Genomic DNA, 25,774 nt, shown 5'->3' on the forward strand with positions numbered 1-25,774 from the left:
TGGACAGCCGGCACTGTCTCGGCGGGCGCCTAATTGCTAGAGCGGAGGGCCAAGAAGACCAAGAAATGCCAATACTGATCGGCTGTGTCCTATGACATATCATGCTGGTTCTGGCTACAGAGCGCAAGACCAGAGATACTGTAGCAGATTTTATCGTGCGGTGCGCGCCTCCACATGGTTTGCTTCTGATTTACCCCAGTGGTGTGCATACCTGGGACCATGACTCCCCGGCTTCCGCTCACTAGCTCCGCCATGGGCTGTGGATTGGATTTATCGGAGAGCTTCGGACCACAAAGCTTGGGGCAGTCAAAATTGAAGGCCATATATAAGGCTCATATCCTTTACTGTATCGTTTTGGCTGCCAACTACCCTGATTCAACGGAATACACTTACCCCACGTTCATTCCTCTTGACCACAGTCCGCACCAGAAAAATGTTCGGCAAGGGCGGGAAGAAGACCTACCTAGGTCTGGTAGGCACGAAACTCAACGTCGCCATTGGCGTCATCGCAGGCATCGACTTCTTGCTTTTCGGGTACGACCAAGGCGTGATGGGTGGCCTTCTTACCCTGCCTGCATTTGTCTCCGTCTTCCCATCAATATGTATGAACCCTGAGTGCGTCGAAGGCCTGTCACAGTCTCAACGGGACCACCGCTCAACCATTCAAGGGATCTCCGTCGCAGCCTACAACATCGGCTGCTTCTGTGGCGCGATTTCCTGTATCTGGATCGGCGATATTCTTGGTCGCCGTAAGACGATTTTCCTCGGCTCTGCCATCATGGTCATCGGAGCAACACTGCAGGCGTCTGCGTTCGATCTCAGCCATTTCATCATCGGAAGGGTTGTCACTGGCCTGGGCAACGGGATGAACACATCGACTGTCCCGACATGGCAGAGCGAGTGCTCAAAGTCCCATCGGAGAGGCCAGCTCGTCATGGTAGAAGGCGCGTTGATCACTGGGTATGTTTACTACACAATGTTCGAGTAGGAGCTAACCAAATACAGGGGTATCATGATTTCCTACTGGCTTGACTTTGCACTCAGTTTCGCACCTGGACAGGTAGCATGGCGTTTCCCGATCGCATTTCAACTCGTCTTCGCTATCATCATCCTCACATTCATCCTCGAGCTACCCGAGTCACCACGGTGGCTGATCCTGAAAGGCCATGAAGACGAGGCGCTCAACGTCCTCGGTGCGCTAAGTGACAAGTCACCAGACGACCACTACATTCAGTCTGAATTTGCCGCAATTAAAGACACGGTCCTACTGCAGAAAGACACAAAGTTCAGCGACATGTTCACCATGACCGAAGATCGACATTTTCACCGAGTTGTTCTTGCATACGTCAACCAGATGTTCCAGCAGATTTCCGGTATCAACTTGATCACCTAGTGAGTCTTACACTAGACCTACCCATATTGACGTCCATACTGACACCTACAGCTACGCACCCTATATTTTCGAAAACGAAATTGGTCTGTCGCCTCTCATATCACGACTCTTGGCCGCAGCGAACGGCACCGAGTATTTCCTCGCCTCTTGGATCGCAGTGTTCACCATCGAGAAAGTCGGAAGACGAAAACTCATGTTGTTCGGTGCGGCTGGTATGTCCGGCTCGATGGTGATCCTTGCCGCCATGACAGCCATCGGCGGGTCAGGTCCTGGTATCGTGGCTGCCACATTCTTGTTCATCTTCAACACGTTCTTCGCAATTGGTAAGGCTCCTCCGTATCTCCGTCACGCCAAACATACACTGACTTGTCCACAGGCTGGCTAGGAATGACCTGGCTCTACCCCGCCGAAATCGTCCCCCTTCGCATCCGTGCACCTGCCAACGCCCTCGCCACGTCTGGAAATTGGATTTTCAATTTTTTGGTGGTGATGATAACTCCGGTGTCCTTCTCTAGTATCGGCTATAGGACCTACATCATCTTTGCGGTCATCAACGCGTTCATCTTCCCGTGCGTCTACTTCTTCTACCCGGAGACTGCGTATCGGAGCTTGGAGGAAATGGATGGCATCTTTAGGAACACCGCGGATGGACTGAAGGGGTGGTTGACTGTTGTTTGGACGGCGAAGAAGACACCGAGACGGTATGGAAAGAATGGGGAGGTGTTGATTGATTATGCGGAGACGGGGATGCATGAGAGGAGGAGGAGTAGTGCTGGGTATGGGCATCATTCGGGGACCATGGAGAAAGGTGGAAAGGAGGAGGTTGAGAAGTGAGGTGATAGTACTATATACCGCATAGGACTGGTAGACAGCGACCAACGATTAGCCACTACTTCATTGGATAGGATCGTAGATTGCGGTGTACAGACCTTCCTTCATCGTGCCTGCTGTTATCTTTGCCTTCACCATGCCTTCCTGGCTCATCTGCGGTCCCCTTCGAGCCCGTTTGCCCTTCATTGGGCATTCTCTCAGTAATTTTCTCACCAGGACTTTGTCTACCATTCTGACACCTAGCTCGCCTCTTCTGATGCTGATGCAATCCCCAAGGACCTTGCTTGTCTCCAGTCTTGCAGATGCCTGGCAGCAGGTCCAAATCCTTACTCATTCGTGGTCTTGCACGCGCATCGCTTCGTAATATCCGTTTGCGTTCTTGGTTTTACTCATCACCATGACCTTCTTGGTTGAGCCGCGCGATGTGGGCTTTGAGTCCCGGCGACTCACAGCGCTTGACGCCATCCTCGTGCTCATGGTAATCACAACGTCCCGTATACACAATCAACTTGTTCGCCTTCAGGTTCTCTATGAAAGCTTGTAGGATGGTCCAGGCAACACTATGTTGATTGTCGATGATGCCTTGTAAGACCTTCAGCTCTTCAATAGTATCGATATCTATTTTGTTGCCATCCTTGATGTCATCTGCCATACTTCCCAGATCAATAGCAAGCTCGTGGACAATGTATCTTGCCAGCTGACAGGTGTACAATTGTTGTTCGGCCAAAAGCTTGAGCGCCTCGTAATGGATAGCATTTTCAAGTATGAATGGGAGACGTGTGAGCTCGCGGTAGTGATCAGTGATATCGTTCTTGAGTTCTGCCATAACGAATCGGTCGGCGAGCACGTAGAGCTCTGCCGTCTGTTTGGCAGCTTCCCTCGCTTTGTCTGTATCAGCTGCAGAGACGTCTAGACCTCCCAGGATAGATTTCCCTCTGTAGATCCACAAGATCAACATCTTCAAGCTTCCTTCGTTCTGCCATTCTCGTATTGTGACCTTTTGTTCCTCTTCTTCCTTGAAGCCTTTCTGCACACAGCCTTTGACAAATGGTGAAGCCGCGCAGATGAAGTCCTTGTGAACGTTGAATATTGTGCCGGTGTCTTCTAGAACGATGGGAATCGTGGTTTGTAGATCAATTGATTGGACATCCATGGCTGCGGTTGTGAATGATTATGGTTGGGACTTGGTAGCTGATAGAGATTCGAATTGGTAATTGACAGAAGATCGATATTGGTCTTGTGCAAAAGTGGTGACGCGACCGGAGCAAGCCAGGCAGACGTGTGTGAAGTGTGTGACGTGTGTATAATGAATGGGTTGGTTCGTTGTGAAGGCACAAGCGGATTGAAACCGCATAGTGTCCCGAGCCATGATGTTGGACTCTGATATCGTGCTCCTAGCATTGTCAGCGGTTCAAGTGGTGTATGAAATGTCGCGGACACGGTTTCAATCTTGCTCTACCGCATCGCTCAATGCCCTGGTACAGTCATATGTAATACCGTCGTGATTTAGAGCTCCTCGCTCCAGGAGTCGCCGGACAGATAATTACCGTTCAATCGCGGAGCCTCCATCGTCACTCGTGGGTGTAACGCCCGAGGTATCGACTCTTCGCCTCCTGCATCATGAGGTGTAGGGATCAGTCTTTGCTTGCACATAGAGTGGCCGCAGACACTTAGTAACCCGCGATAACCAAGCTAGTACTAATAACCCAAAGTTTCGTATTAGCAGGCGCGGTGTCGCACCCCATTGCCGTAGCCTTCGTCGTAGCCTGCACTGTGTCCCTCGTCGTACCCCTGCCCGTGGCCCCGCTTCGAAAAGAGGCCTCATCTTCCGGGGCCAAGTCACTGCACATACCATGTCCAGCCTTAATCGTACCACACTTTTCGTCCTCATCGTCGCGTCCATGGAAAGCGCAAATACTCGTCGGGTGTACTCCGCTCTTCAACTAGGTAAGAGTCTTCTGTGCCACCACTTCTCCTCGCCCTTCCTCCCAAAGCCCCATGATGAAGTTCATCTCATATCTCAAACTCTTATTCAGTATTCCTCGTGCTACATCCGTTTGATCCCGGAAAGTCAACTTCTTGCATAGCACCATACCACCAGCATGGATGAGATAATCACTTAGCTTCTCGCCTGCTGATCCACTCTCGACGAGCATAACGAGGACATCAGTGTTGACTGAAATACCCTTTGCGTCGAACCAATACTCGAAACGATTGACAATTTGGTCTTAAGCGTCGATTTTATGAGCCGGTCAGCGAGGAGGTAAAGGTTCGCCAGTTCAAGATGGGCTGAGAGGGAGCCTTTCGATGTAGGGGAGAGATCCACGGGCGGGTAGGCAAACTTTGCCCTGGTAGACCCACGAGATGAGAGACCGCACGCTCTCCTTATCCTTCCATTCTCTGATCGTGATTCTTTTCTCCTTATACTCTTTGAATCCTAGCTATAGACACCCTTTGGCAAATGGCACCTTCGAGCAGAGGAGTTCTATATGCACCACGAACTGATCGCTTGTATCTACGAGGAGGATCGTGACGGTTGTGCTGAAGTCGATCGTTGCTTGCGTCAATCCGGTCAACAGATATTCAGTTGTAGGTCAATGCGGCTAAGATAGGAAGTTGCTACGCAGTTCTATGTGGTTGGTACTGTGTGAAAATGGTGTCGAGATGGTGGGAGGAAAGACCAGAATGACCTAGAGGTCAAGATCGCTTGACGAAAAGTAGGGATGCTGATGAGGTAGTGAGTGGACAAACACTATCACAGAGTGCAACATGCTTGCACAGATCTGTGATGGCATCGGCGCTTGTCAGCCAAGGCCTGTGGAACCGAAGGAACCATATCGACGTGGTGAAAGTAAACTGGTCGTGTCAGTTCACATGAAGGTCATCGTTAACTTTGATGTGTCCGAATGACCTCTGAGAAGCCTCGCTAGTGCTGCATTCGACAGGTCGAGTGTGATCCGGCATCATCTCACCAGGCACCTTGTGCTTCCCAATGTGGACGCCGTTGCGAGGTGTTGAAGCAGGCGTGACCGTGGCCTGGACCGAACCACTCCATGGCAGCCGCGACGGCATTGTGCCACGATACCTTCTCACCACGGTCAATCTATGCGGCATGACACATAAATTCACGCGCACATATTAACCAGCAACATCCTCGGCGACCTTCTTCCCGTCCAGCCCCACCTCGCCAGTCTGCCTTTCAGCATCAAAATTGTTCCAGCCTTCACTGAATAACTTACTCAGACCTTCGACAGTCGTATTGCCTCCGCTGACAACAACACCTACATCCCAGGCTGTTCCCGTTGCTTCTTTGCTTTGCTTCTCACTCACAAATCGCCGAAACCGTTCATTAAACAGAATGACCGCAAGAGGCACCGCACTACTCGGCTCAATCACGACCTTCATCCTCTCGATCATGAGTTTCAACGCCATCTTGATCTCGGTTTCTGATACGGAAAAGGCGCCCTCTACCTTCGACTTGTCCGAGATGATGCTCCATGGTACAATACCGACGTAGGTGCGTAGACCGTCAGCAATAGTGAGAGTCTTTACATGCGTTATTCGCTCTGGAGGGTCTGATGCTAGACCCCGTTCGCCGTCGTTTGCGCCTTCGAAGTTCGGTTCGCAACCAAAGACAAGGGTCTTCTTGCCGGAAGTATGTGTGTGGGAGAACCATGTTGCTGTTCCGCTAAGTAGTCCGCCGCCTCCCAGAGGTGTGAGTACGGCATCGAACCGCTCTTCCTTTTCTCTTGCTCCACCATTTGCTACTTCATTCGAGTCTCCGGCAGCACCACTACATATCCTCACAGTCTTCTTCATAGCCTGATACTGCTGTTCAGCCTCATACCCAGCCGTCCCCTGCCCAAGCACAATATCAGCATGATCATAAGGCGGCACCAAAATCGGTCCTTCGCCACCAGTCTTAGCTTTCTGCTCAGCAATCACCTCATTCACAACCTTCTCCCTCTCAGGCCCCGTAGATCCCGAGAACACAACTGTGACACCCTTATGCCCCTTCGTACCAGAGATCTTACTCTTCGTACTGATGGTCGGCATCACGATCCAAGCTGGCACACCCAACGAGCTTGCTGCGAGAGCAAGCGCTTGTGCATGATTCCCGCTAGAGTGCGTGGCGACACCACGCTTGCGGAGTTCCTCGATGCCGATACCACTGAGTTCTGCGTCAGGCGGCGACACAAGATGCGTGAGCGCACTGAATGCTCCTCTAGCCTTGAAGGCGCCAATCTTCTGATGGTTCTCCATCTTGAAGTAGATGTTGCATTTTGGTGCTGATAGGCCGTCCTGGCCATGCTTTTCGTTGCCATTTTGGGCAGGAGATGAAGTGTCATCCCATATCGAAGGCGGATCATCAACGAGGTAGGCACGAGGATCTGGCGAAGAGGCGATCTTGTCAATCGTTCGGGATGTGATCAAGGGTGTGCGGTGGATGTACTGCTCTATCCGGGCGTGGGTTTGGCGAATCGAGTCTGGTGTTAGTGGGAGGCATGTTGATAGGTCTGCCATTGTTGCGAGAGGGCGAGTAAAATGATATTGCCAGCAGTCATAGAGAAGAAAGCAAGGATTATAAGTATCTTGTAGATCTCGTCCAGCACTCGTGCGACAGCGACAGGTAATAAAAAGGAAATGTCGATGTAACCTCGAATAAATTGCCTCAAATCTGCTACTACCTGTTTCGTAAATGCTTGCAAGATGCTCAAAAGCGATTCAGGTATCGTTGATAGCAGAGAGGTTCAGATTAGTCATATTGTATACTAGTTCTCTTACCTTCTCGTCGGTATCTAAGGTATGCTAGGAAGCATCTGAGGCACGTAGACATCGTGTTCGGAAATGAGCACTGTATATATTGCCAAGATGTTCGGAGATGTGCACCGGCCACCGAAGCCGCTTTCCGCACCCTCGGACGGAGAGTGGCCAACGACCTAATACTGAGCGCTATGAATTATGGTGTACGACCAGTAAGACGCATTATCCGTTACAGAATCTGCGGAAAGGGATCTGCGAATCGACTGTCCGCTCTATCTGTGTTGCTAGTCATTAAACTTCCCAGGAAGAAGCATATTGGTTCTTCTTCATAAGACAGGCAAAGAACCTAGCTACAGTAGGTCCATCCTACCACTCTACTCCTCCGTGCATAGACGCTAGAGTAAATGCACACAGTAAGCAGGCTGCCTCCGCACAACCCTTCTTACACCACCCCTACCACAACTTCAACCTTCTCAGATGCACAGCCCCCAAACTCCCCGTACTAAGGACCAAGCAAGCCCCCGTAAAGATCACAACACCCATATACCTCCCACTCGCATACCCACCACTTCCGCCCCTTCCCATCCCCAACAACCCCGCACTAATCGGCCCCGCAAGCACATTCCCCACCCCCTTCCCAGCACAAAACAACCCAAACATAGCCTGACTCGCCCCCGGCTCCTCACTAACACTCGTAACCATCCTCGCCCACATAGCCGTATATCCCGCCCCAAAGAACCCATACAACAACGCAAAAAACACAAGCATCGTCAGACTCCTGCCCACCCCCCAAAGCGCAAACGTCGCAATCGCACTCACACCAAGCGCAACAACCATGAGCACATTCACACTCACCCTCTTATCAGACAAATACCCAAACGTCAGCTGCCCCGCAACCTGACTTACACTCATAAGCGTAAGTAACAACGCGCCCTTACTGCTACTCAGCCCAATAGAACTCGCATAAGATGGCAAATACAGACTCGGGAAGAAATAGCCCAGCCCCATCAACAAATTACTCACACTATACGTCCAAAACAGCGGGCTTCTCAGAAACCCCCAATCACTCCTCATACCCACGGCATGCTGCTGTCCAACCCTTCCCTTAAGCAACGGAATCAACGGCCCCGTCAACACAACCAGCACAACCGCAACAGCCCGCAGCGTAGTCGCATACCCATACCGCCTCAACAACGCCTGCAACACCAACGGCATAACAGCCCCACTCGCCCCACTAGCACTACACAAAAGCCCATACGCCATTCCCCTCCGTCGAACCCAGAACTCATCCACAATCGACAAAATAGGGTAATAAAAAATCAAAAACCCAACGCCATACATAACCCCCTGCGTCAATATCAGCGTACTCAGTTCGCGCGCAAAACTCCCCGCGATTAAGCCTCCGATACACAGCGGCCAGCCGACGAGGATCATTTGGGTCCGGTATGCACTCCAGCGTCTGATCAGTGGTGTGACGAGGGGAGCACCAAGATACGAGACGCCCGAGGCGGTCGTGCCGACGACGGAGACGTAGCGGTTATCTTTGAACTCGGGGAGGTAGGAGTAGTAGTCCTGGAAGACGCCGAAGGAGAGAGGGAAGCCCCAGAGGAGGGCTTCGAATACGAATGCTGCGATTAGGAGACGCCATGCTGCGGGACCGCGGTCGGTCGCTTGGAGACCGGAGGTTTGGTCTGAGAAGGAGGTATGTCCTGCGTTGGGCTCGGAACCTTCGGGATGCTGGTTTTGAGTTACAGCAGGTCGGAGTTCGACTGAGGTATCTGGTTGAGACATAGGATTTTATGGGATGGCGGACGGCCGCAGAGGATCGAATGAATTCGAGGTTACGACAAATTAAACATGCGAAAAAGTGTTGTTTCCGGCGGGTGATCCTCTCAAAGGGTACTTTGAGAATTGAGCGGAAAGTTTAAAGTTATTGTAGATAAGGGGACTTTGATGTATTGAACAGCCTCGGTAGCTTTGCGGCGATGCCACGAAGCCAAGACATGCCCAGAATACATGTGACAGCCGGGTGTGGCACCTAGTATACTGTCTGCGCAAGAATGCTAAGTAATCAGTGCTAAACAGTGGTTACAATGTCGTCTCAGCAATGATGCTCGAAATTGGCATTCGTTGCGCTTCGTGGTGGACCACGTCGAGGAACCTGGGCTTTGAAGTGAGTTGAACGAACACGCAAGGGGTCAGAAATCACATCCGAATAGGTCAGAATATTTGAGTTTGTCCATGAAATTGTCCAGCACCATACTTTTGCCATCTGTAGACCAAACGCCATCTACTGTTGTAGCATACCTGTACATGTGGTATCTCAAAAGATGATGTGTGTCGAAATCTCGGTATTTCAGATCAGCCGCCAGTATCCCGCAATTTTGTCACGACACCAAATCGACAGTCGAAAGGGGTCATTCTAGTTGTTCTCTGGTCGAAGAGATCTGTCACAATATTAGCATAACGTCGCCTGCAGATATCAAATGTACGTACCTGACGGCCTTTCCGGCCCTCCAGATCTCGAGATCTCTGATCTCTTGCATCTCCTTCTCGTACTTTTCTCTGTAATCAGGCTGGCTGTTGTACTCCAACGATCTCTTTGTCTCCGAACCATCCTTTACAGAGTCGTACAAGTCATTGAAGACAGGCTTGAGAGAATCCTTGAACCTGCTGGACCAATCGATGGCACCTCGTCGTGCGGTAGTGGAGCAAGCAGCATACATCCAATCCATGCCGTTGGCACCGATCAATGGGTAGAGTGACTGCGTGGCCTCCTCAACGGTCTCGTTGAAAGCCTCAGATGGGGTGTGGCCGCGCTCACGGAGGACTTCATACTGAGCCAGGAACATGCCGTGGATACCACCCATCAAGCAGCCTCGCTCGCCGTAGAGATCGGACCACACCTCCTTCTCGAATGTGGTCTTGTAGAGGTAGCCGGAGCCGACCGCAACACCCATTGCGATAGCCTTCTCTTCCGCTTTGCCAGTAACGTCCTGGTAGACGGCGATAGAGGAGTTGATACCTCGGCCTTCGCGGAAGAGGGATCGGACGGTTCGGCCAGAGCCCTTGGGAGCAACTAGGATCACATCAATGTCCGTGGGAACGTCGACTTTGGTGAGGTCCTTGAAGACGGGAGAGAAACCGTGGGAGAAGTAGAGGGTCTGCCAGAGTTAGCGATTGTATGTGTGATCCTTCAGCTCTTCCTACCTTTCCCTTGGTGAGTTGTGGCTTGATAGCAGGCCAGGTCTCGGATTGAGCAGCATCGGAGAGCAAGTTCATGATGATGGTGCCCTTCGAAATAGCCTCATCCACATCGAACAAGTTTGTACCTGGGATCCAGCCATCTTGTTGTGCTTCTTTCCATGATGCGCCGTTCTTTCGTACACCGATGATCACATTCAGACCGTTGTCTCGCAGGTTGAGACCTTGACCGTGACCTTGGGAGCCATAGCCGATGAGGGCAAGAGTGTCATTCTTGAAGTATTCCTGCCTTGGATTAGCTAAAGTATAGCGATTTACATGCTGTGGTATTCACATGAAGCTTCTCTCGTGGCCAGTCCGATCGCTCTATTCCCAGTCAGCAATTGTCCTCGGAAAGCTTCGGAACACAAACCAAATACTTGCTCCTTGTGGCCAGCAAAGTCAATTGTCTTAACACCTCGACTCTGTTGCTGAATTGGAGTAGCAATAGCTTTTGTTGACCTCGAAACAACTGGTCTGCTTGCTGGTGCGGAGACGAAGCTGCGCTTGGGTACAGCTGGAGCTGCTACTTTTTGCTTGGAAGCTCGGAGAGCTGTTCGTGCAAATGATTTGGAGGCCATGATGCAGTATACTAGAGCTTGAAAAGAGGACAGGAATATTTGGAATGTAGGATGGTCTAACGGTGAGTCAAACAGCAGTCGCAGAATCTGGGGAATTTTTTGGTCGCGACTTCCAGATGTGAGCTTACGGTGCACGGGCCCTGCAGCGCTGGTTGGTCTGCCAGGACTCGCCGATGCGGGAGACCAGCCTCGTTTCTTGGCGCCTCCGATTATCGGCCAATCGACGTATCCAGAATCATTTGTAGTGCTTTTAGAAAACAGGCATGTGAGAGATCTTCGGATGATGATTTCGTGAAAGGAATGTTATAGAGCATCTTCACACCGAACGAGACAAATACGCTGTCAGTGTCGTCCCGATACCGTCGTGAAAACTCCCAGAGCAGAAGAAACTGGCATGTAATTGTTCTATACCAGTCCTCAGACCAACCAGCCCGGCTCTACCTATACCATCTTCCGCGACCTCTTCAAACATCGAGTCGTGGTATCGTGAGAGATCGCTAAAGAACAAATGCTATCCATCAATCATGAGTATGTCGTGCTCCCATAACGCTCAATAGAATGCCCAATCATCTGGCCATTATTTGGTCTTATTTCATCAAGACTCGGTCATAAGTGATGCCCTTCACCGAGCCTCCAGTCATACTCGTCTTGACGTTCCGCCTGAAGTTCTCCCGGTTTGTCCTCAGGTCTTCGGCTGCCTCTTTGTTTAGTGGATCTGACGCGTTGGGTTCGAGGAAAAGAAACTGCATAATGTTAGCACGCCATCCTCAGTTTTGACTTCTCGTCTTGACATACCTGCATCCCCACTACAACAGCATTCAGCGCCAACACCGGCTTCCAGTCTTCCCTCAGAATGTTCAAGCACACATTACCCTCAAGGTCGATGTTCGGATGATAGAGTTTCTGCGTGCATTTCACCTTCGGCGGGTCATGAGGGTAGTTGTTCGATATGGCAAACGTAAACTTGAAAGAGCCGCCCTTGTACATGCCCTCGTCTGGCTCGATCGTAAGAGTAAAGTTGAGGATGTCATCTGGGTTGGGGAAGTCGGTGCGCATTGTTGCGCCTAACGATAGTTCACTGAGATCTATGAACTGTCAGCATCGTGGCGGGTGGCAGTGTCTAGGTGCTCCCATACCTTTCTGTATCCTCAACTGAGCAGCTGTAACTTTCTTCTTCTTCTGCCCGTCTCCTTGTGCTTGCGCATCCTGCTGCTGCTTCTGCTTCATGCTCCATACTTTCAACATTCTGGCGGGTTGGCCTTTTAGGCGAGGACTTCGAGAGATCTAGACAGAGGTATAGCGCAAGGTGGTCTGGATGTATGAGTAGACTACGAGTCGGGCAGTGGTCGATTGGAACGAATGGCACGCTGTTTGGTAGTCGTAATCAAAGAGAATGGATGAATTAATGGGTTTGGGCCGAGATGGGTGCGGGTCAGGCACGCGATGCATGGGCGCGGCGGCGGTGATTCGACATGATGCATCACTTCACTCCAGTAGCGTTGAGGACCAAAAGTGCAGTTTCAGCCTGAAATTTGCCTCATCCTCCTTTCACCGACTCGGACTGCGAGATTGGAGACACAGCAGGCACAGTCTGCTCAACACATGCTTTGAGTGCAGACACGAGTAGAGCGCGTCAAGGATCATCAGCATCGAGGTCAAGCATGATAGCCATGACCCTGGTCTGTACGCATACAAAATTCGGAATGCTGATACATAAAACGAATTTTCCGTTCCGGCTCTATTTCAGCAAGCTGGCCATCTACGTAGACTCCAACATGACTTTTCGTTGCTTCGTATTACTCGAAACCCTGAGCCAAATACTCGCCTCACATGATCGTTTGTAACAAAAGTGTCTCTCAAATCTCGACCGCTTATCTCCTAGCGAAGCAGCAAAGTAGACCTGTCTTACCCAAGAACCAAAGACAACCAAAAAATCGTATGAGCGACAATGCAGCAGTGACATACAAAAGTACGGCGAAGAAGTTGCTCGATCGTTGCGTGGCAGTAGACTAGGCAATGTTAGCAAGACCCTTCAAGCATGCAGATAAAGCGGACTTACTGTGAAACCAAATGTCGACAGGCCTTCAGATGTGATACCGGCTGCCAAAAGTGCGTTGGTGAAGATCCAAGTCGAAACTAGTCGAGTTCTGAAGTTTCGATACGAGTCTTCCAGATTTTTCTCATCTTTCTCTACGGGAGGATTGTATGGGGAGAGTGCCCGTCGAACGGTAGCCTCGAATTGCGCATCAATATCAGCTTGCGGCTTGTCGATTTCTTCGATGACCGCCGTCTTCCCCTTGTCGTCCTTCTTTGTCTGCGCTGATGGTAGAACGTCCGCCTTGTCTGATCCCTTCGTACCCCATGAGACATCGTGCCAGTTGGAGAAGGCGTAGATCATCAGGATGTTGATGAATGAGGGCATGAGGGCCAGGTATTGTAAGAAGGACGTGAACATATGCCATGGGTCAAGGTACAAGAATGATGCCACGTAGTAAAGACCGAAAGTAGCGGACAAGGCGATGATGATGATACCTGCACCGCCACCAGAGAAGAATGACGTGAAGAATTCTTCGGCGCCTTGGTTGAGCACGACACCCTGACCGCTAGTGAACCCTCGATAGACCAGGTAGAATGCATCGACAATGACATAGGCCTGGATGATACCGAATACCACAAAGGAGATCATGTAAGCAATCCTTGAGCCCTTGGGTCGATTACCAAGAGCCAGAATGAACTGCAGCAGGAGAAAGCCCAGATAACCGTACTGCAAGATCGTGTTGACGATTGGAGTAACCGAGTCACCGAAGGGAAAAGCGGTCAGCTTCTTATTATTCTCGTCAACCGGTTGACCGTCAGGTTGACCAACTAGATCCATAATGACCTTGGTAGTGAGCCAGTAAGAGGCCAGAGCAAACCAAGACATCAGAACTGTGATGATGTTGTAGACCATTTGAATGTGGAGGAAGAACATGCGTATGATGTTGTGTCCGGACTTGTACATTCGCCCAAAGTGCATCAGGGAATATAGCGTAGCAGCGAAGGAACCATTCAACCATCGTCGTCGCTGTCCAATGAATTCTGCTGCACCTTCCGGCACATCAGTCTCACCCTTGGACGCCTTGACGTAGGTTAAATGCCATTTGGACCCAGCTTTAGCCACTAACTCGAAACACAAGATACGATCTTCGGCCAAGAACATGTTCTTCTTGAAGATGTTCATGCCCTCAATACCCTTCTTACCGAGTCGGGCCGAGAGGGTGTGGTCACCGTGGAAGTATTGTTCCAGAGGTCGACCCATGATAGCTCGGAATCTGTACGCTGAGAAAGCACCAGGAAGCACAGAAACGTACCCGAAGGAAGATTCCAATGGCTTATCGAGAATGTTGGAAATCTTGTATTCGAAATTCTGTGCTGCAACCAAAGGATTAAGCAGTTTCTTCCAACCATGACCCAACATAGCATGGATTTCACCGCAAGAGCCACCGAGGTCTTTGTCGTTATAGAAGGATTCCCAAAGCGCAAGGAGTGATCTTGGACCGGGCTTTGTGCCTGCGTCCAAAAGAATGCAGACTTCTGGATTCAAGATTCGGCCGAAACCGTTGAAGAGCCATCTGTGCGAGTTGATTTTCTTACTATTCTTCTGCTTCAAGCAGAAGATCATCTGGACAGGAGGGAGATCGGTCGCATCGTTGTTCGTAGGTCGAATGAGCTGCTGGTTAGGCGTAACAGACAATTGTGTGGTGTATTCGAAGATGTGTACAACAGTATCTTTGCCGTCAACATCCTTCTTCATGACACCGTCCTGGTAAATGCCCACCGTGGCAAGAAGATCGAGAGTTTCTTTGTCGCAAGGATCGATGCCGTCAAAGACCAAGCAGACCACGATCTTTTGCCAGGCAGGACCACCCTTGTTCCAGAATTCAGTCTTCTTGAGGTTGACGATATCACGGATATTTTGCATAACACCGTGGAGTGTTCTGGCAGTCAAGACCTTGTCTTCGTTGTAGTATGTGATGGCAATCAAGAGCTCAGTGTGTCTGTTATACATCGCTGGTCTTAGATTGTATCCATTCTTCAGAGTGAAATCGTCAGGGTCGCAGGTAGCGGCTGTGTAGCGCATGTGTGTGAATTCCTCGCTGCCACCCTCGAGGTCCTGTCTGTACTTGGGCTGTATAGCATTCTGAATGGCAGAAGGGACCGGGTAATCGATGCTCAACACGCTGCCCTGAACAAGCTTGACTTTTCTTGTCGCGTAACGCTTGATCTGGCCCTGGTTCTGTCTTGCTCTCCAAGCCTCAGTTGAATCACTGCGAACGTAAGGATTGGGGGATGCGCCACCCTGCGGGAACCCGCCCGCGTATGGGTCAGGCGCATTGTTGTAGGAGACGTCTGCTCCTTTTGGTTCATGCATGTATGATTCTTGAAGATTGTACGAGGAGTCGTTCTGAGTGAGGTTTCTAGAATGGTCGTCGTAGTGACCTGGGTAGGTCTGACCAGCGATCAAAGACCGCTCAGCATCATCATCATCGACGTGTGGTCGACCGTAGCCCTGAAAATGATCGTTAGTGGTTGATACGTTCTCTGGTTTCGACCTGCTCCTTACGGTAGGTTGATCTTGTATAGGGTAGCCACCCTGCTGGTTGTACGCCATTTTGCTGGCCACAGATGGTCGGGTATCCGGTGATCGTGCTCAGTATTAGAGAGAGAACCTTAATGTTTGTTTCTCGTATACCCACGGCCGGGATTGAAAGAATGTAAGATGATTAACCACCTAAGTTTCGCAGCAGACTTTAGTCTACTGAGGAATGCGGAGGTGACAAAAGGCTCAACTCGAAAGAAAGAGTGGGCGATCGACGCTACTCTTTGTTTGCAAAGAGCGCTCGATGACAGTTATGAAGTCGTCGACTGCAAGACTTGCGATGTATAGCAGGGGGATATGAAAATGAAAAGGGCACAAGTAAAAGAGCCATGCACTGTAAGCAGGAGATGGATATCGTGACTTGCAAGCAGCACCGTCTGGCAGCGTTTCAGGTCTCAGGGTCCTTAGTAGAGACTTTTCGAATAGCTTCGCGTGAAAGGTCGGCTTCAGCCTCTCAAGCTCCAGCTTTGCGAGACACTAGCTTGACTAGGCTGGGTGAGACTACTCAAAGCCGTTCCCAATGGCCCATCGAGTGAGCGCAGTCAGCCAATCAACTGCTTCTTCTCTTTCTCTTGAGCGCAGCACAGCCGCAGATTTATGAAAGCGCCTCCCTGACGATCTACCAAGTAAACTGTTTTATTCTGGTGCTCTTGCCTGTTTTTCGCCATGAGCAGAGCAGGACTCTCTTGCTATGGCAAAGTCCCACTGGCATGCAAGAACTTGGGCCAAGAATAGCTTCCGGCCACCGCTTACTAGACAAGTGTTGTTGGCCTTGTCAGACATATTGTACGCCTCAAAAAGCCGTAGCAGTTCGGCTTTGCGATGACTACCAGATCAAAGATGCGCAAGCCCGAGGTACATTATGATCCGTCTCTCGATAATAAGGAAAGATCGATACGTGCGGCGTAAGAAGCTCTGATTCTTTGTTCGATGTGATTATTTTTCAAGACAGGAGCGAGGAACACCCTCCCTGGACATCTGAATTGGCGGCCGCCGGCCATCCCACACAGAGCTACAATAACCACAACGCTCTTATCAAACATGAAGACACTCCCATTCACCACGTTCCGTTTGATGCAACAAACATTTGTTCGGTGGTAGCAGTTCTCAGTACAGAGTCGAATCGACCTCTTCAGCTCTTGGAGGCCGAGCCAAAAATAGCATTATTATCCGCGCCGTGCCATGTCGACTCGCATTTCTGTGGCGCAAGAAAACGCAGTCCATCAAGATGACCTGCCATTGCTGACTGAAACTGCTTCAATTGTTTTAACTCAGAAGAGCTTCACCCACGCCACGTCGCTGTCGAGAACCACAGCGCTCACACTGACTGCAAGTCATATTGCAAGCTGACCACATGCAGATCTGCAGCGCTTGTACTGTACTACCAACAGCCACATGGTGTCACTTGAGTTGCACAGACACAAGACTGAGTAGTCTTTTAAAGGCTACACGAGCAGGTCAAACTTTCAGCAAGGCGTCACACGACAGCCAAATTACGTCTCAACGTCAGCTGGATTAGCAAGCCCTATGCCACAGACAACGTGCTCGGTTGTGCAGGGCTAACGGATACAGTCCCACCTTTCCCTTCTGGACGTTCCTTGGGGAAGGAAGTGTCGAAGAGGCAGAACACTTCGAATGTTCACATACACAGCAGACCTCACAGTGCCTTCGGATAGAGTATGTCAGACTAGAAGGCACACTTGTCTCGGGACTGAAATCAGGTCACTTGGGGCACTTAACTATCATTTCGATAAATCCTTTTCGATAAGAGGCAATCTGCGGCTGAGCCGTTCGATGCTCGCAAGAAGGCCACGGTCGGCTCATGCGCTGTCAACATCTTTATCGATATCATTTCCACAGATGTCGAAAGTAGATTTGGCTGATAATTCGAGGAACGGCATCGACCAGTATTTATCTCAGGAGAAGGTGAAATGCTTCACAACGCAGCGTGGTAGTGATCTGCGGACAAGGATCGCAGTCCTGTCTCCGAAGCTTGTGCCCAGCGCATAATCTGCTTGGTCCGATTCTCAGGTCTAACGGCCGCTAAAATCCTTCCTGGGGCTCGATGCCATGCCATGATCGCCAAACACCCGCAGTTGCCCTTAGCCCCTTCAATTTCGTTTCCCACCAAATCATGCCTGGTCGGGCCTCTTGACACTGCACGACTCCGCTTCTGGTTGCCGTCTCATACTTCTCGAACCTGCACCTCCTTCAACACCAGCTTGACTTGCATGAATTGACAGCAACACTTCGCACCACATCGACATCCCAACATATCCGCTCGCTCGTTTTATTATTCTTCGACTCGCACTTGACGTGTGCTTTGATCGCTGATCACGACTTTCCTTCACGATATCACTCGAAAAGTACCGGGACCTTCCGCTTATGCTGCGCACGATCACGACTCCCACGACCATTCCTTGAACTGTTTGAATAGTTAGCCGGCAAGCACAACATCATTGTTACATTCGAACTTGTATCAGCTACGCCGACATAAGAAACTAAGCGCGAAAACCCGTCCGAGAAGCGAATAAGGGACTCAAAGGACTGAGCATTCTACCGCCAAACGTTGAAGAACTATTTCACCTGCAGCGAAAATCTATTGGCGTACTGAATGCCAGCAATGGCACTGAATGGTAGGCATTTCCGGTCTCGTTCGGCGACTATCGATGCTAAGAACGTGTTTGCAGCTCGGGACGTTCTAAATACACTACTCCGACGATGTGTCGAATGCCCTAATACCACACCTAGCTGCCCTAGCTGCTCAAATGGAGAATCATGTTCGTTGATACCAGCATCATGCGATGCTTGTGCATCTACGGTGTGCGTAAAGGCAAACCAGTTTGCGGGACAAGTGAATGAACCAAAAAGCTCAACTCCCATCGGTCCTATTGTTGGTGGGGTGATAGGTGGTCTGGCAGTGATATTGGTTGGTGTGTTCTGCTTATGGTATTTTTGTCTACGAGCCAAGAAGCGTAAGGATACATGGGATCCTCCAGAGAAAAGGGATCAGTCCAACCTGGCTCGCAACGGAAGCAGAACCCATTCAATCGCATCGACCGTCCTTACAAGAGCGTCAAACGTTATACAGATTGCTTACATCCCTGGAGTTACTGGTCGCTCGCCACCTGTGTCGCCTGGTGTACCACCGATGCCAAACATGTCAGGTGCCAGCACAGCAAACACAACGCCTCAACCAGACACGCATTTTTTCATGGCCGATGACCTGCGGAACTCAACCTGGTCAGATACATCCATCGATCCACGAATTAGTCTGGCTCCGAGTCTAGCTCGAGCAAGTTCTGCTACAACAGTTTACTACGAGAACGCGGTTGTGCCTCCTGTCCCAGCCCAACATGCCTTCCGTGCACAGGCGAACATGGTCAGCGTGAAGCAGAATGGTTCCTCGGGCTCAAGTATGGCATCGGCAGCTACACCAGCGCGATCGTCGCCACTCACCCAGGGTGGTCAAGTTGGAACTCAGATGGTCAAGCCTGTCACCATCAACAACAGCTCTATTGTTGCGCGTAACGTTACAGCCAGGCCTATCGAGGTCAAGAAAACTTCATCAAATCAACGGGTTCCGACTCTCGGCAACCTGGCAAGGGCCAACTCGACAAAATCGGCAGCCACAGCCAATACACCGGGAAGCGGTCCAGTGTTCGAGGAAAAGGAAGCAGTCGTATCGCCAGGTACAGAAATTCAAGACTCCTCAATGTCTCCACTTTCGGCGCTCAGGACCAAGCAGTCTGATATGAGTTTGGGAGGTGCAAGCGCTTCTGGCGTAAGTGCCGTACTCCCAGCTGAAGGACCTCTAGGACGTCCGGGCCCATCACCAAGGCCAGATAGTGGTGGTCTAACTGCTATGATTGAGGACGCGATCAAAAATGCCTCGGCAGATGGACGAGGAGGACGACCAGGAGCCCAAAGGCAAGACTCCGGTCCTTTTTCCGACATACATGAGCTGCCGAGTAGCGCGCCATGATATGTCCGAGAAGACTCCTAATGGCATTTGTAGAATTTGAGGCTTGCAGCGAGCGTGCCATGAAGAGCCATCCCGCGCCCATTTTGTAGATACCCTGGCGATCTTGCAGGACATGGCATGTTGGATCTTATGTATCAAATCTCCCGTGAGGAGTTGTGACCATGATATTTGCCCTCTTTCCAGTCCGTAACCAATGCGCGTCTACGAGTATCTCATTGTACTGCGTCCAATCTCAACCTTAGTTTGCCTGGTCCAGGTCTCGCGCGGAAGGAGAACAGGTTCATCTGAAGATCATTTGCTTGGCGGCAGCAACTCGAGCTTCGGGAACCACGTCACAAGACATGGCTCATGCACCACCTACGCCCGTTCTTCACTGTCATACGCTCTTTCCCTCCTTCGAAATGATCAAAAACACGAGCTACTGCAGGTCCGATGCTGCTGTTATTCAATGCCAACACGAGCGAACGATGTCTTCTGACGGACCTTTCCCTTTGAGCAGGAGCGGTGCGCGCGTTCCTGCCTAACCACTTGCGATCTCAACGTGCTTCCCGTCTCTTGTCAAATACTCTTGTCCTCAGTACGACACATCACTTGAGCAAATCAACTTGTCATCCTACTGTATCATTTGCGCGCTGCTGTCCTGATCTTCGTGCATCATTGTCATTGTCTGCCTCATTCTCACAGTCACAGTACCGCTTCCAGAAGACCTGAAAATCGTTCGAGGTCACTTGCGAATATGGCATCCTTCCTAGAGGCCGCGAAACAGAACTTCGCGGAGGATCCCTTAGAGTCTGAAGGCCGCAAAGATGCAGAGTTTCTTCAGTTGGAAACCCAGCTGTTTGCAAAACTTACCAAAGCAGGGGTTTCCTCTGTAAGCCCAACAGCCGCCATTAAGATGCCAGGCGCAGTTATAGAAGGGTTGCTGGGCTGGCTGGGCAACAAGAATCCATTTCTCAAGAATGCAAGCGCTGGCCAAAACGAAGTATGGATCCTGGACAACACGGCTTTCAAGTCGAGCGCGATGTCCACCTGGAGAGCAGAAGTGGTGGCTTGTTTCTTTCAACATGGGAGGGGGGACCTGACAGCCGCCGTAGCCGCTATTGCCGATACGATTGGTCTGGATGGAGAGCCTGGGCACCAAGCAGAAACGAAGGCTCTCATCGCGGAACGACTCAAGCCGTTCATCGATGCTGTGGCGCCCGCACGCACCCTGCCAATAGTTGTCGAGTCTCAGAGTCACAAGCCGCACAAGCGTAAGCTGGGTCCATCCAATACTAGCGGTATCAGCAGTCAAGTTTTTGAAGTTGGAGCGCACAGTCAGAAGAATGGCGAGGTCAACCACATCAAATCAGACTCGAGTGTTTCTGGTTTGCCACAAGCGGAAGCAGTGACTCACCTCGCTGCACCAGAAGGCTGGGGTATCATCAGCGATATTGATGACACTATCAAAATCACTCAGGTATGTATTTCTGAGTTCGCCATTCTCAATACTGATCCACAGCTATAGACACCCGATCCAATAGGTATCCTTCGTACGACCTTCACGGAACCACCACAATATACCAGTCACATGCCAGACTTCTATAAGATCCTCGACGAGCAGTTGCAGAAACCTGCCTGGTTCTACCTTTCCGCCTCGCCGTATAACCTCTACCCGTTCCTCCGGAAGTTCATTCAAGACTACTTCCCACTAGGTACGATTATTCTTCGTGACGCTTCATGGATGACACTCGGTGGGTTGTTTAGTACGTTGACCCAGGGGACGAAGGAGTACAAGACCAGCAGGATCGACAAGATACATGATTGGCTGCCCCATCGCAAGTTCATCTGCATCGGTGACTCAACACAGATGGACCCCGAGACATACGCAGAATCGTACAAGAAGTACCCTGGCTGGATCTCGGCGATCTACATCCGCAAAGTGACTGATGCTCCATTCATGGAGAAGAAAAACATGCCCGAGCGCTTCGAGAAGGCCTTCGAAGGGGTTCCGCCAAATGTGTGGAAGGTGTTCATGCTACCAGACGAGCTGAAAGACCACGTCACACACGTTGCTGGAGAGGCTCACCTGGGGATCATGGGCCAGCTATCGGCGTTCTTCTGCGGTCATGAGAGGGAGAGACAGCAACTTGAGAAGGACAGAGTTAGGCAGTGATTGAGGGTTCTTGGCGGATCGGAGGCGTCTTTGGACGCTGCGGAACAGCTGGACTCGGGCGGCGCGTGGTTCCTTTGATGGCGTAAGGTTGAGTACGGGCTCTGCGGTAGTACGATACACATCCTAGCAAATAGCATCTTTAATGTCAGAATGATTGAACGGGCTTGCCAATACGCGCCCAAACACGTTCGACCACAAAGTATGGCGGACACATAGCCCATGATGGAGAGGAGATGATTCCATTACTAAAGCGGCATAGCTGAAGGTAGAAGGGAAGAAGAGTTCAGTTGAGGAAATCACTACGGGGGAGGGATGAACTGAATGTGGGGCTGAAATCCCAGGTCTGATTGGGCGAGACAGTCACACACGAAATATTTCCTGGAGTGCGATTCTAACGCTTTGAGGTGCGCAACTCAACCCGCAAAGTCTACATCAAACACCAACCTCACTCTGCGCGACTCTGTCTTCCGCTTCTTACCCGTTACATATAAGAACTGAAAATGCCATACTCCTTCGATAAGTGCCCCGAGCGGCCAGCAAGCATCGAAACCATCCTCAACGGCCTCGATAGATACAACCCAGAAACCACAACAGTGTTCCAAGAATACGTTAACCAGCAATGCGAAGAGAAGTTCTTCGATAGCTACGCTTGTCTAGCACTCCTCAAATTGTACGTTCATTATGCGCTCGATACAGCAGTCAACATGATGCAAGAATTCATTCTTAACACGTTTCCTATTACCTGAAACCCCATGAAAGATTGATTATTAGCTCTATCTGAAAGACAATATCTACACCAACCTTTACAGCGTATTGTTAGAGGCACCTTACTGACAAGCTCAGATACCAGTTCAATCCACATCTGATTCACCCCGAAACGATAACCAACATCCTCGTCAAGTCCCTTACAGTCTTCCCGTCCCCTGCCTTTAGTCTCGCCCTCGCTCTTCTCCCTCCGTCAACGATTCCCTTCGGAAACGCCAGCGGCGCAGCCATCCCCACAACCGAACTCACAGAATCAATCCAGAAACTCACACGGCTGTCGACTCTGCTCGAGTCAGCGCAGTACGATGTTTTCTGGAGCACATTGGACTCAGATGATGTCTACGCAGACCTGTACTCTGACGTCGCCGGTTTCGAGGATCTGATCAGAATCAGAATAGCTGGTGAAGTTGGCAAGGCCTTCAGAGAGGTTGACCTGCAGGTGCTGAGTGCGTGGTTGGATCTGAGGGGGAGAGTCTGAGCAAGTTTGTGCAGACTGCCTGTGGGTGGTCGGTGTCCGGCAACAAGGTTATGATCCCGAGTAATAGTGAGAATGAGGCGAGGGCTGAGATCAAAGGGGAGAGAGTTGGTGTTGAGCAATTTGGAAGAGTGTTCAGGAGGGGTATGGAGGCGCCGGCATGAAGAGGTAGGATGAGGTTATGAGACCATGAGACATGATAACATGAATGACTGAATCATACGCCATGGAGGCACGAGAGGTAGCAGGTAGGCGAAGAAATCCGACAGGATTGTCAGGTTGACCGTGAGCGGCATATGCAATACTTCTTCAACCTCCTACTCTGATACAACCCCTCGGGCGTAGCCACGCGCGGTCGAGGACGCCGAAGGCGGAAGGCCGAAGCAAGAGCACAGCTCCACCAGCCTACATTTTTCCTACATCATCGACCACGAGCTCTGTGGCCTGGTAACGATGCAGCAAACACAATTCAGATGTTGATGTTGACAGATTTCCATGAAAATCAGGCCAGAGCTTAGCAGCTCCCTGTCATGCTTGTTGTGTCTCACTGGCCGCTTTCAAACTTCATGCAACACATCAGCGGTCATTACATTGCTGATCTCTTAGAGGATTATGCTCCTCGAATCTGTCATCTCATCTTCACTTCACTTCTCGTATCTGCCTGCTGCTGCCAAGCTTGGGTCTCCACCAAAAACTTGCAGCGTAGCCAACGTCTTCTCCCTCAGCATCTATCGATCTGATCTACTTGGATACAAATTTACATCAACATAACGACCTACAATCTGAACATAATCGAGATGGACCTGTACTCTGTTGACTTCAGCTCTACCGTCACCATCGTCCTCGAAGATATTGGCGCCCGCTTCATTGTTTACAAAGACTTGCTGTGCGACAAAATACCATTTGCCAGGGCTTATTTGCAGAATGGGTTCAAAGAGGAACAAGAAGGAGTAATCAGAATTAGGGAGTGGAGCGACAAGGATATCATGCAACGCCTGCTTGTGTGGCTTTTCGAAGACAAGATTGTCACTGGGCAAAATACCACCATATCCGACCTGACGAAGCTCTACATCCTCGCTGATCGACTCATGATATCAGATCTCAAAACCGAGATCGTCAATCGCTGGTCAAAGGATCACGAGGGAAATAGTTCCGATGCCGTCCAGGCTCTGACCATTATGACAGACCACGAAGCCATCATGTGTAATCTCGCTCGCTACGCTATTGACGATATTGCCGTCAGCATGGAGAGACAGCTCCGCTTCAACCATCATCAACGATACCCTCGGATGCCTCTTGAACTCGAAGAGCAGGCAATCGGTGAGATATGTCCAGAGTTCAGGTGGGACAACAGCAACAATCTCGCAATGTTGAGCAGCGAATGATGGGCAGTGGCGAGTACAGCGCGTTCGAAAGCAAGAGCGCAGATATACAGAAGACCGAAACCACCCACACATGAAGAAGTCGCTACACTGTCCAGCACTGCAGCCAGCATGACTGAGGAAATACTAGCCGACCTTCCGGAAGTGAAGCAGATCATTTCGCAGAGGCTGCAGCGTTTCATTGCGGACAGGATCAAGACGCCACCTCACCATGTGAGCCTGTATCGCGACAGATGCAAGTTCCATGATCATGGAGATGGCACTGAGAGATGCGATGAGGCTGAAAACGGACAAGTGGTTCCTAAGGGCGTGTCTGGAGACGAAAGAAAGCGACTCGGTTGGCACGATCGTCAGAAATGCTTGCAGCCTGACGGAGACTATGATGATTGTGAGGAACTGCTCTGGGCGAGATGCTCAGCAGAGCTGGGGAAGCTGCGCAGTGATATCTACTGGAAGCCTGATATTGCCTGATAGGCAGATCGATCTATGTTCAAGCCTTGGTTTAGTCAGGGTGTATTTATACTTCAGCCATTGCGCTCTCAGTGCGCAAGGAGCACGCCTAACATTCGGGTATATTGACACGCCCATCTTATCCACGTATCCTCTCTATCTGTATGGTAGACTCATGGCCTGGAGTTCCGCTTGGCGACCTTCTGCACTCTTTTCTTCCCTGCCAATACACGCACAAGCGCGCGTACAATATCTCGAAGCTACCAACACCTGATCGCTGGTCCCTTCTTCCTGCTGCTCTTTGCCGACATACACTTCCTCTCGAAACCAGCGCTACGAGAGAAAGGACAACAAGTCATGAAGCCAGACAGCAGGCTTCCGCTTTGCCGTCATTTTGCACCCTTTCCCGTATGGTTATGATCGACAATATCACCTCTCCATACCGCGTCTATACCCTCAAGCCGACAGGGCTTGTGGCAGACCGTTCCGCTCTTCGTCATTTATACACTTCAAGCTTCCAGACCTGACTCAGTCTCGAATGTTCAACTTTTCTCCCAGGACTAGCGCATCCTTCACGATGGAGTCACAAGGCGGATTCACGAACCACTGCCAGTTCCGCTCTGCTGTCAGCAGCTTGCACCGTTACCGAGGCTTACTCTCGAAGTCCATGTCTAGTATGGTTTGGGTTCTACTGGTCTTGCAAAATTCGCCATATAACGTATGCTTTTGATCTGGGAGGTCAAGCTGAAGCAACATCATACTCAGTACAAGGACACGGTTCGCGAAGAAGTGGGCCGAACACACGATAAGTATGCAGCTATCGAAGGGGGTGCGCGCGCAGAGGCGGTTTCGGCAGGACAATTGTATTGGAGAACCATGTTGAAATCATAATACATGACACTGAAAGCAGGCTTCGCAGCTTACTCTTGAACAGGCTCAGTAGCTACTCAAGGACCCAGTGAACATCAATATCGGCAATCAGCTGAGCAAAGTGCCAGAAGTGGTGTCAGATGTTTTGGGGTGAATGGAAGATCCTTCACGAATAAGCTTCTTCATCGATATGCATGGGCACGAGCTGTCCGCGGTACAAGTGTGTCCTTTAAAGACGTAT

At 50.6% G+C, this 25,774-nt stretch overlaps 10 protein-coding genes across 10 annotated transcripts; 5 read left to right on the forward strand and 5 right to left on the reverse strand.

Moving 5' to 3' along the window:
* Positions 1–433: 433 nt before the first annotated feature.
* On the forward strand, positions 434–2,227 carry PMZ80_005263 (uncharacterized protein; the record flags this gene model as incomplete). The annotated part of the gene is made up of 4 exons (XM_064873683.1): positions 434–960; positions 1,006–1,392; positions 1,445–1,716; positions 1,770–2,227. The coding sequence occupies 4 exons, from the start codon at positions 434–436 to the stop codon at positions 2,225–2,227; spliced, it is 1,644 nt and encodes a 547-aa protein (XP_064730787.1).
* Positions 2,228–2,609: 382 nt separating this feature from the next.
* Positions 2,610–3,377, reverse strand: TMED10 (Transmembrane emp24 domain-containing protein 10; the record flags this gene model as incomplete). Its single annotated transcript, XM_064873684.1, has 1 exon — positions 2,610–3,377. The coding sequence occupies one exon, from the start codon at positions 3,375–3,377 to the stop codon at positions 2,610–2,612; it is 768 nt and encodes a 255-aa protein (XP_064730788.1).
* Positions 3,378–5,362: 1,985 nt separating this feature from the next.
* PMZ80_005265 (uncharacterized protein) lies at positions 5,363–6,748 on the reverse strand (the record flags this gene model as incomplete). The annotated part of the gene is made up of 1 exon (XM_064873685.1): positions 5,363–6,748. The coding sequence occupies one exon, from the start codon at positions 6,746–6,748 to the stop codon at positions 5,363–5,365; it is 1,386 nt and encodes a 461-aa protein (XP_064730789.1).
* Positions 6,749–7,441: 693 nt separating this feature from the next.
* Positions 7,442–8,779, reverse strand: PMZ80_005266 (uncharacterized protein; the record flags this gene model as incomplete). Its single annotated transcript, XM_064873686.1, has 1 exon — positions 7,442–8,779. One exon carries the CDS (start codon positions 8,777–8,779, stop codon positions 7,442–7,444), a length of 1,338 nt encoding a protein of 445 aa, XP_064730790.1.
* A 631-nt stretch (positions 8,780–9,410) lies between these two features.
* Positions 9,411–10,812, reverse strand: ILV5 (Bifunctional acetohydroxyacid reductoisomerase; the record flags this gene model as incomplete). The annotated part of the gene is made up of 5 exons (XM_064873687.1): positions 9,411–9,435; positions 9,485–10,152; positions 10,199–10,477; positions 10,527–10,558; positions 10,605–10,812. The coding sequence occupies 5 exons, from the start codon at positions 10,810–10,812 to the stop codon at positions 9,411–9,413; spliced, it is 1,212 nt and encodes a 403-aa protein (XP_064730791.1).
* Positions 10,813–11,399: 587 nt separating this feature from the next.
* On the reverse strand, positions 11,400–15,463 carry CHS3_1 (Chitin synthase, class 3; the record flags this gene model as incomplete). The annotated part of the gene is made up of 6 exons (XM_064873688.1): positions 11,400–11,555; positions 11,608–11,897; positions 11,949–12,096; positions 12,786–12,821; positions 12,872–15,361; positions 15,416–15,463. The coding sequence occupies 6 exons, from the start codon at positions 15,461–15,463 to the stop codon at positions 11,400–11,402; spliced, it is 3,168 nt and encodes a 1,055-aa protein (XP_064730792.1).
* Positions 15,464–18,611: 3,148 nt separating this feature from the next.
* Positions 18,612–19,436, forward strand: OPY2 (overproduction-induced pheromone-resistant; the record flags this gene model as incomplete). The annotated part of the gene is made up of 1 exon (XM_064873689.1): positions 18,612–19,436. One exon carries the CDS (start codon positions 18,612–18,614, stop codon positions 19,434–19,436), a length of 825 nt encoding a protein of 274 aa, XP_064730793.1.
* A 736-nt stretch (positions 19,437–20,172) lies between these two features.
* PMZ80_005270 (uncharacterized protein) lies at positions 20,173–21,591 on the forward strand (the record flags this gene model as incomplete). The annotated part of the gene is made up of 2 exons (XM_064873690.1): positions 20,173–20,895; positions 20,944–21,591. The coding sequence occupies 2 exons, from the start codon at positions 20,173–20,175 to the stop codon at positions 21,589–21,591; spliced, it is 1,371 nt and encodes a 456-aa protein (XP_064730794.1).
* A 500-nt stretch (positions 21,592–22,091) lies between these two features.
* On the forward strand, positions 22,092–22,834 carry PMZ80_005271 (uncharacterized protein; the record flags this gene model as incomplete). The annotated part of the gene is made up of 2 exons (XM_064873691.1): positions 22,092–22,261; positions 22,435–22,834. 2 exons carry the CDS (start codon positions 22,092–22,094, stop codon positions 22,832–22,834), a joined length of 570 nt encoding a protein of 189 aa, XP_064730795.1.
* Positions 22,835–23,628: 794 nt separating this feature from the next.
* On the forward strand, positions 23,629–24,216 carry PMZ80_005272 (uncharacterized protein; the record flags this gene model as incomplete). Its single annotated transcript, XM_064873692.1, has 1 exon — positions 23,629–24,216. One exon carries the CDS (start codon positions 23,629–23,631, stop codon positions 24,214–24,216), a length of 588 nt encoding a protein of 195 aa, XP_064730796.1.
* Positions 24,217–25,774: the final 1,558 nt, after the last annotated feature.

This window comes from Knufia obscura, assembly GCF_036327395.1.
Source record: "Knufia obscura strain CCFEE 5817 isolate CBS 148926 chromosome Unknown scaffold_5, whole genome shotgun sequence".
Taxonomy (NCBI): Eukaryota; Fungi; Ascomycota; class Eurotiomycetes; order Chaetothyriales; family Trichomeriaceae; genus Knufia; species Knufia obscura.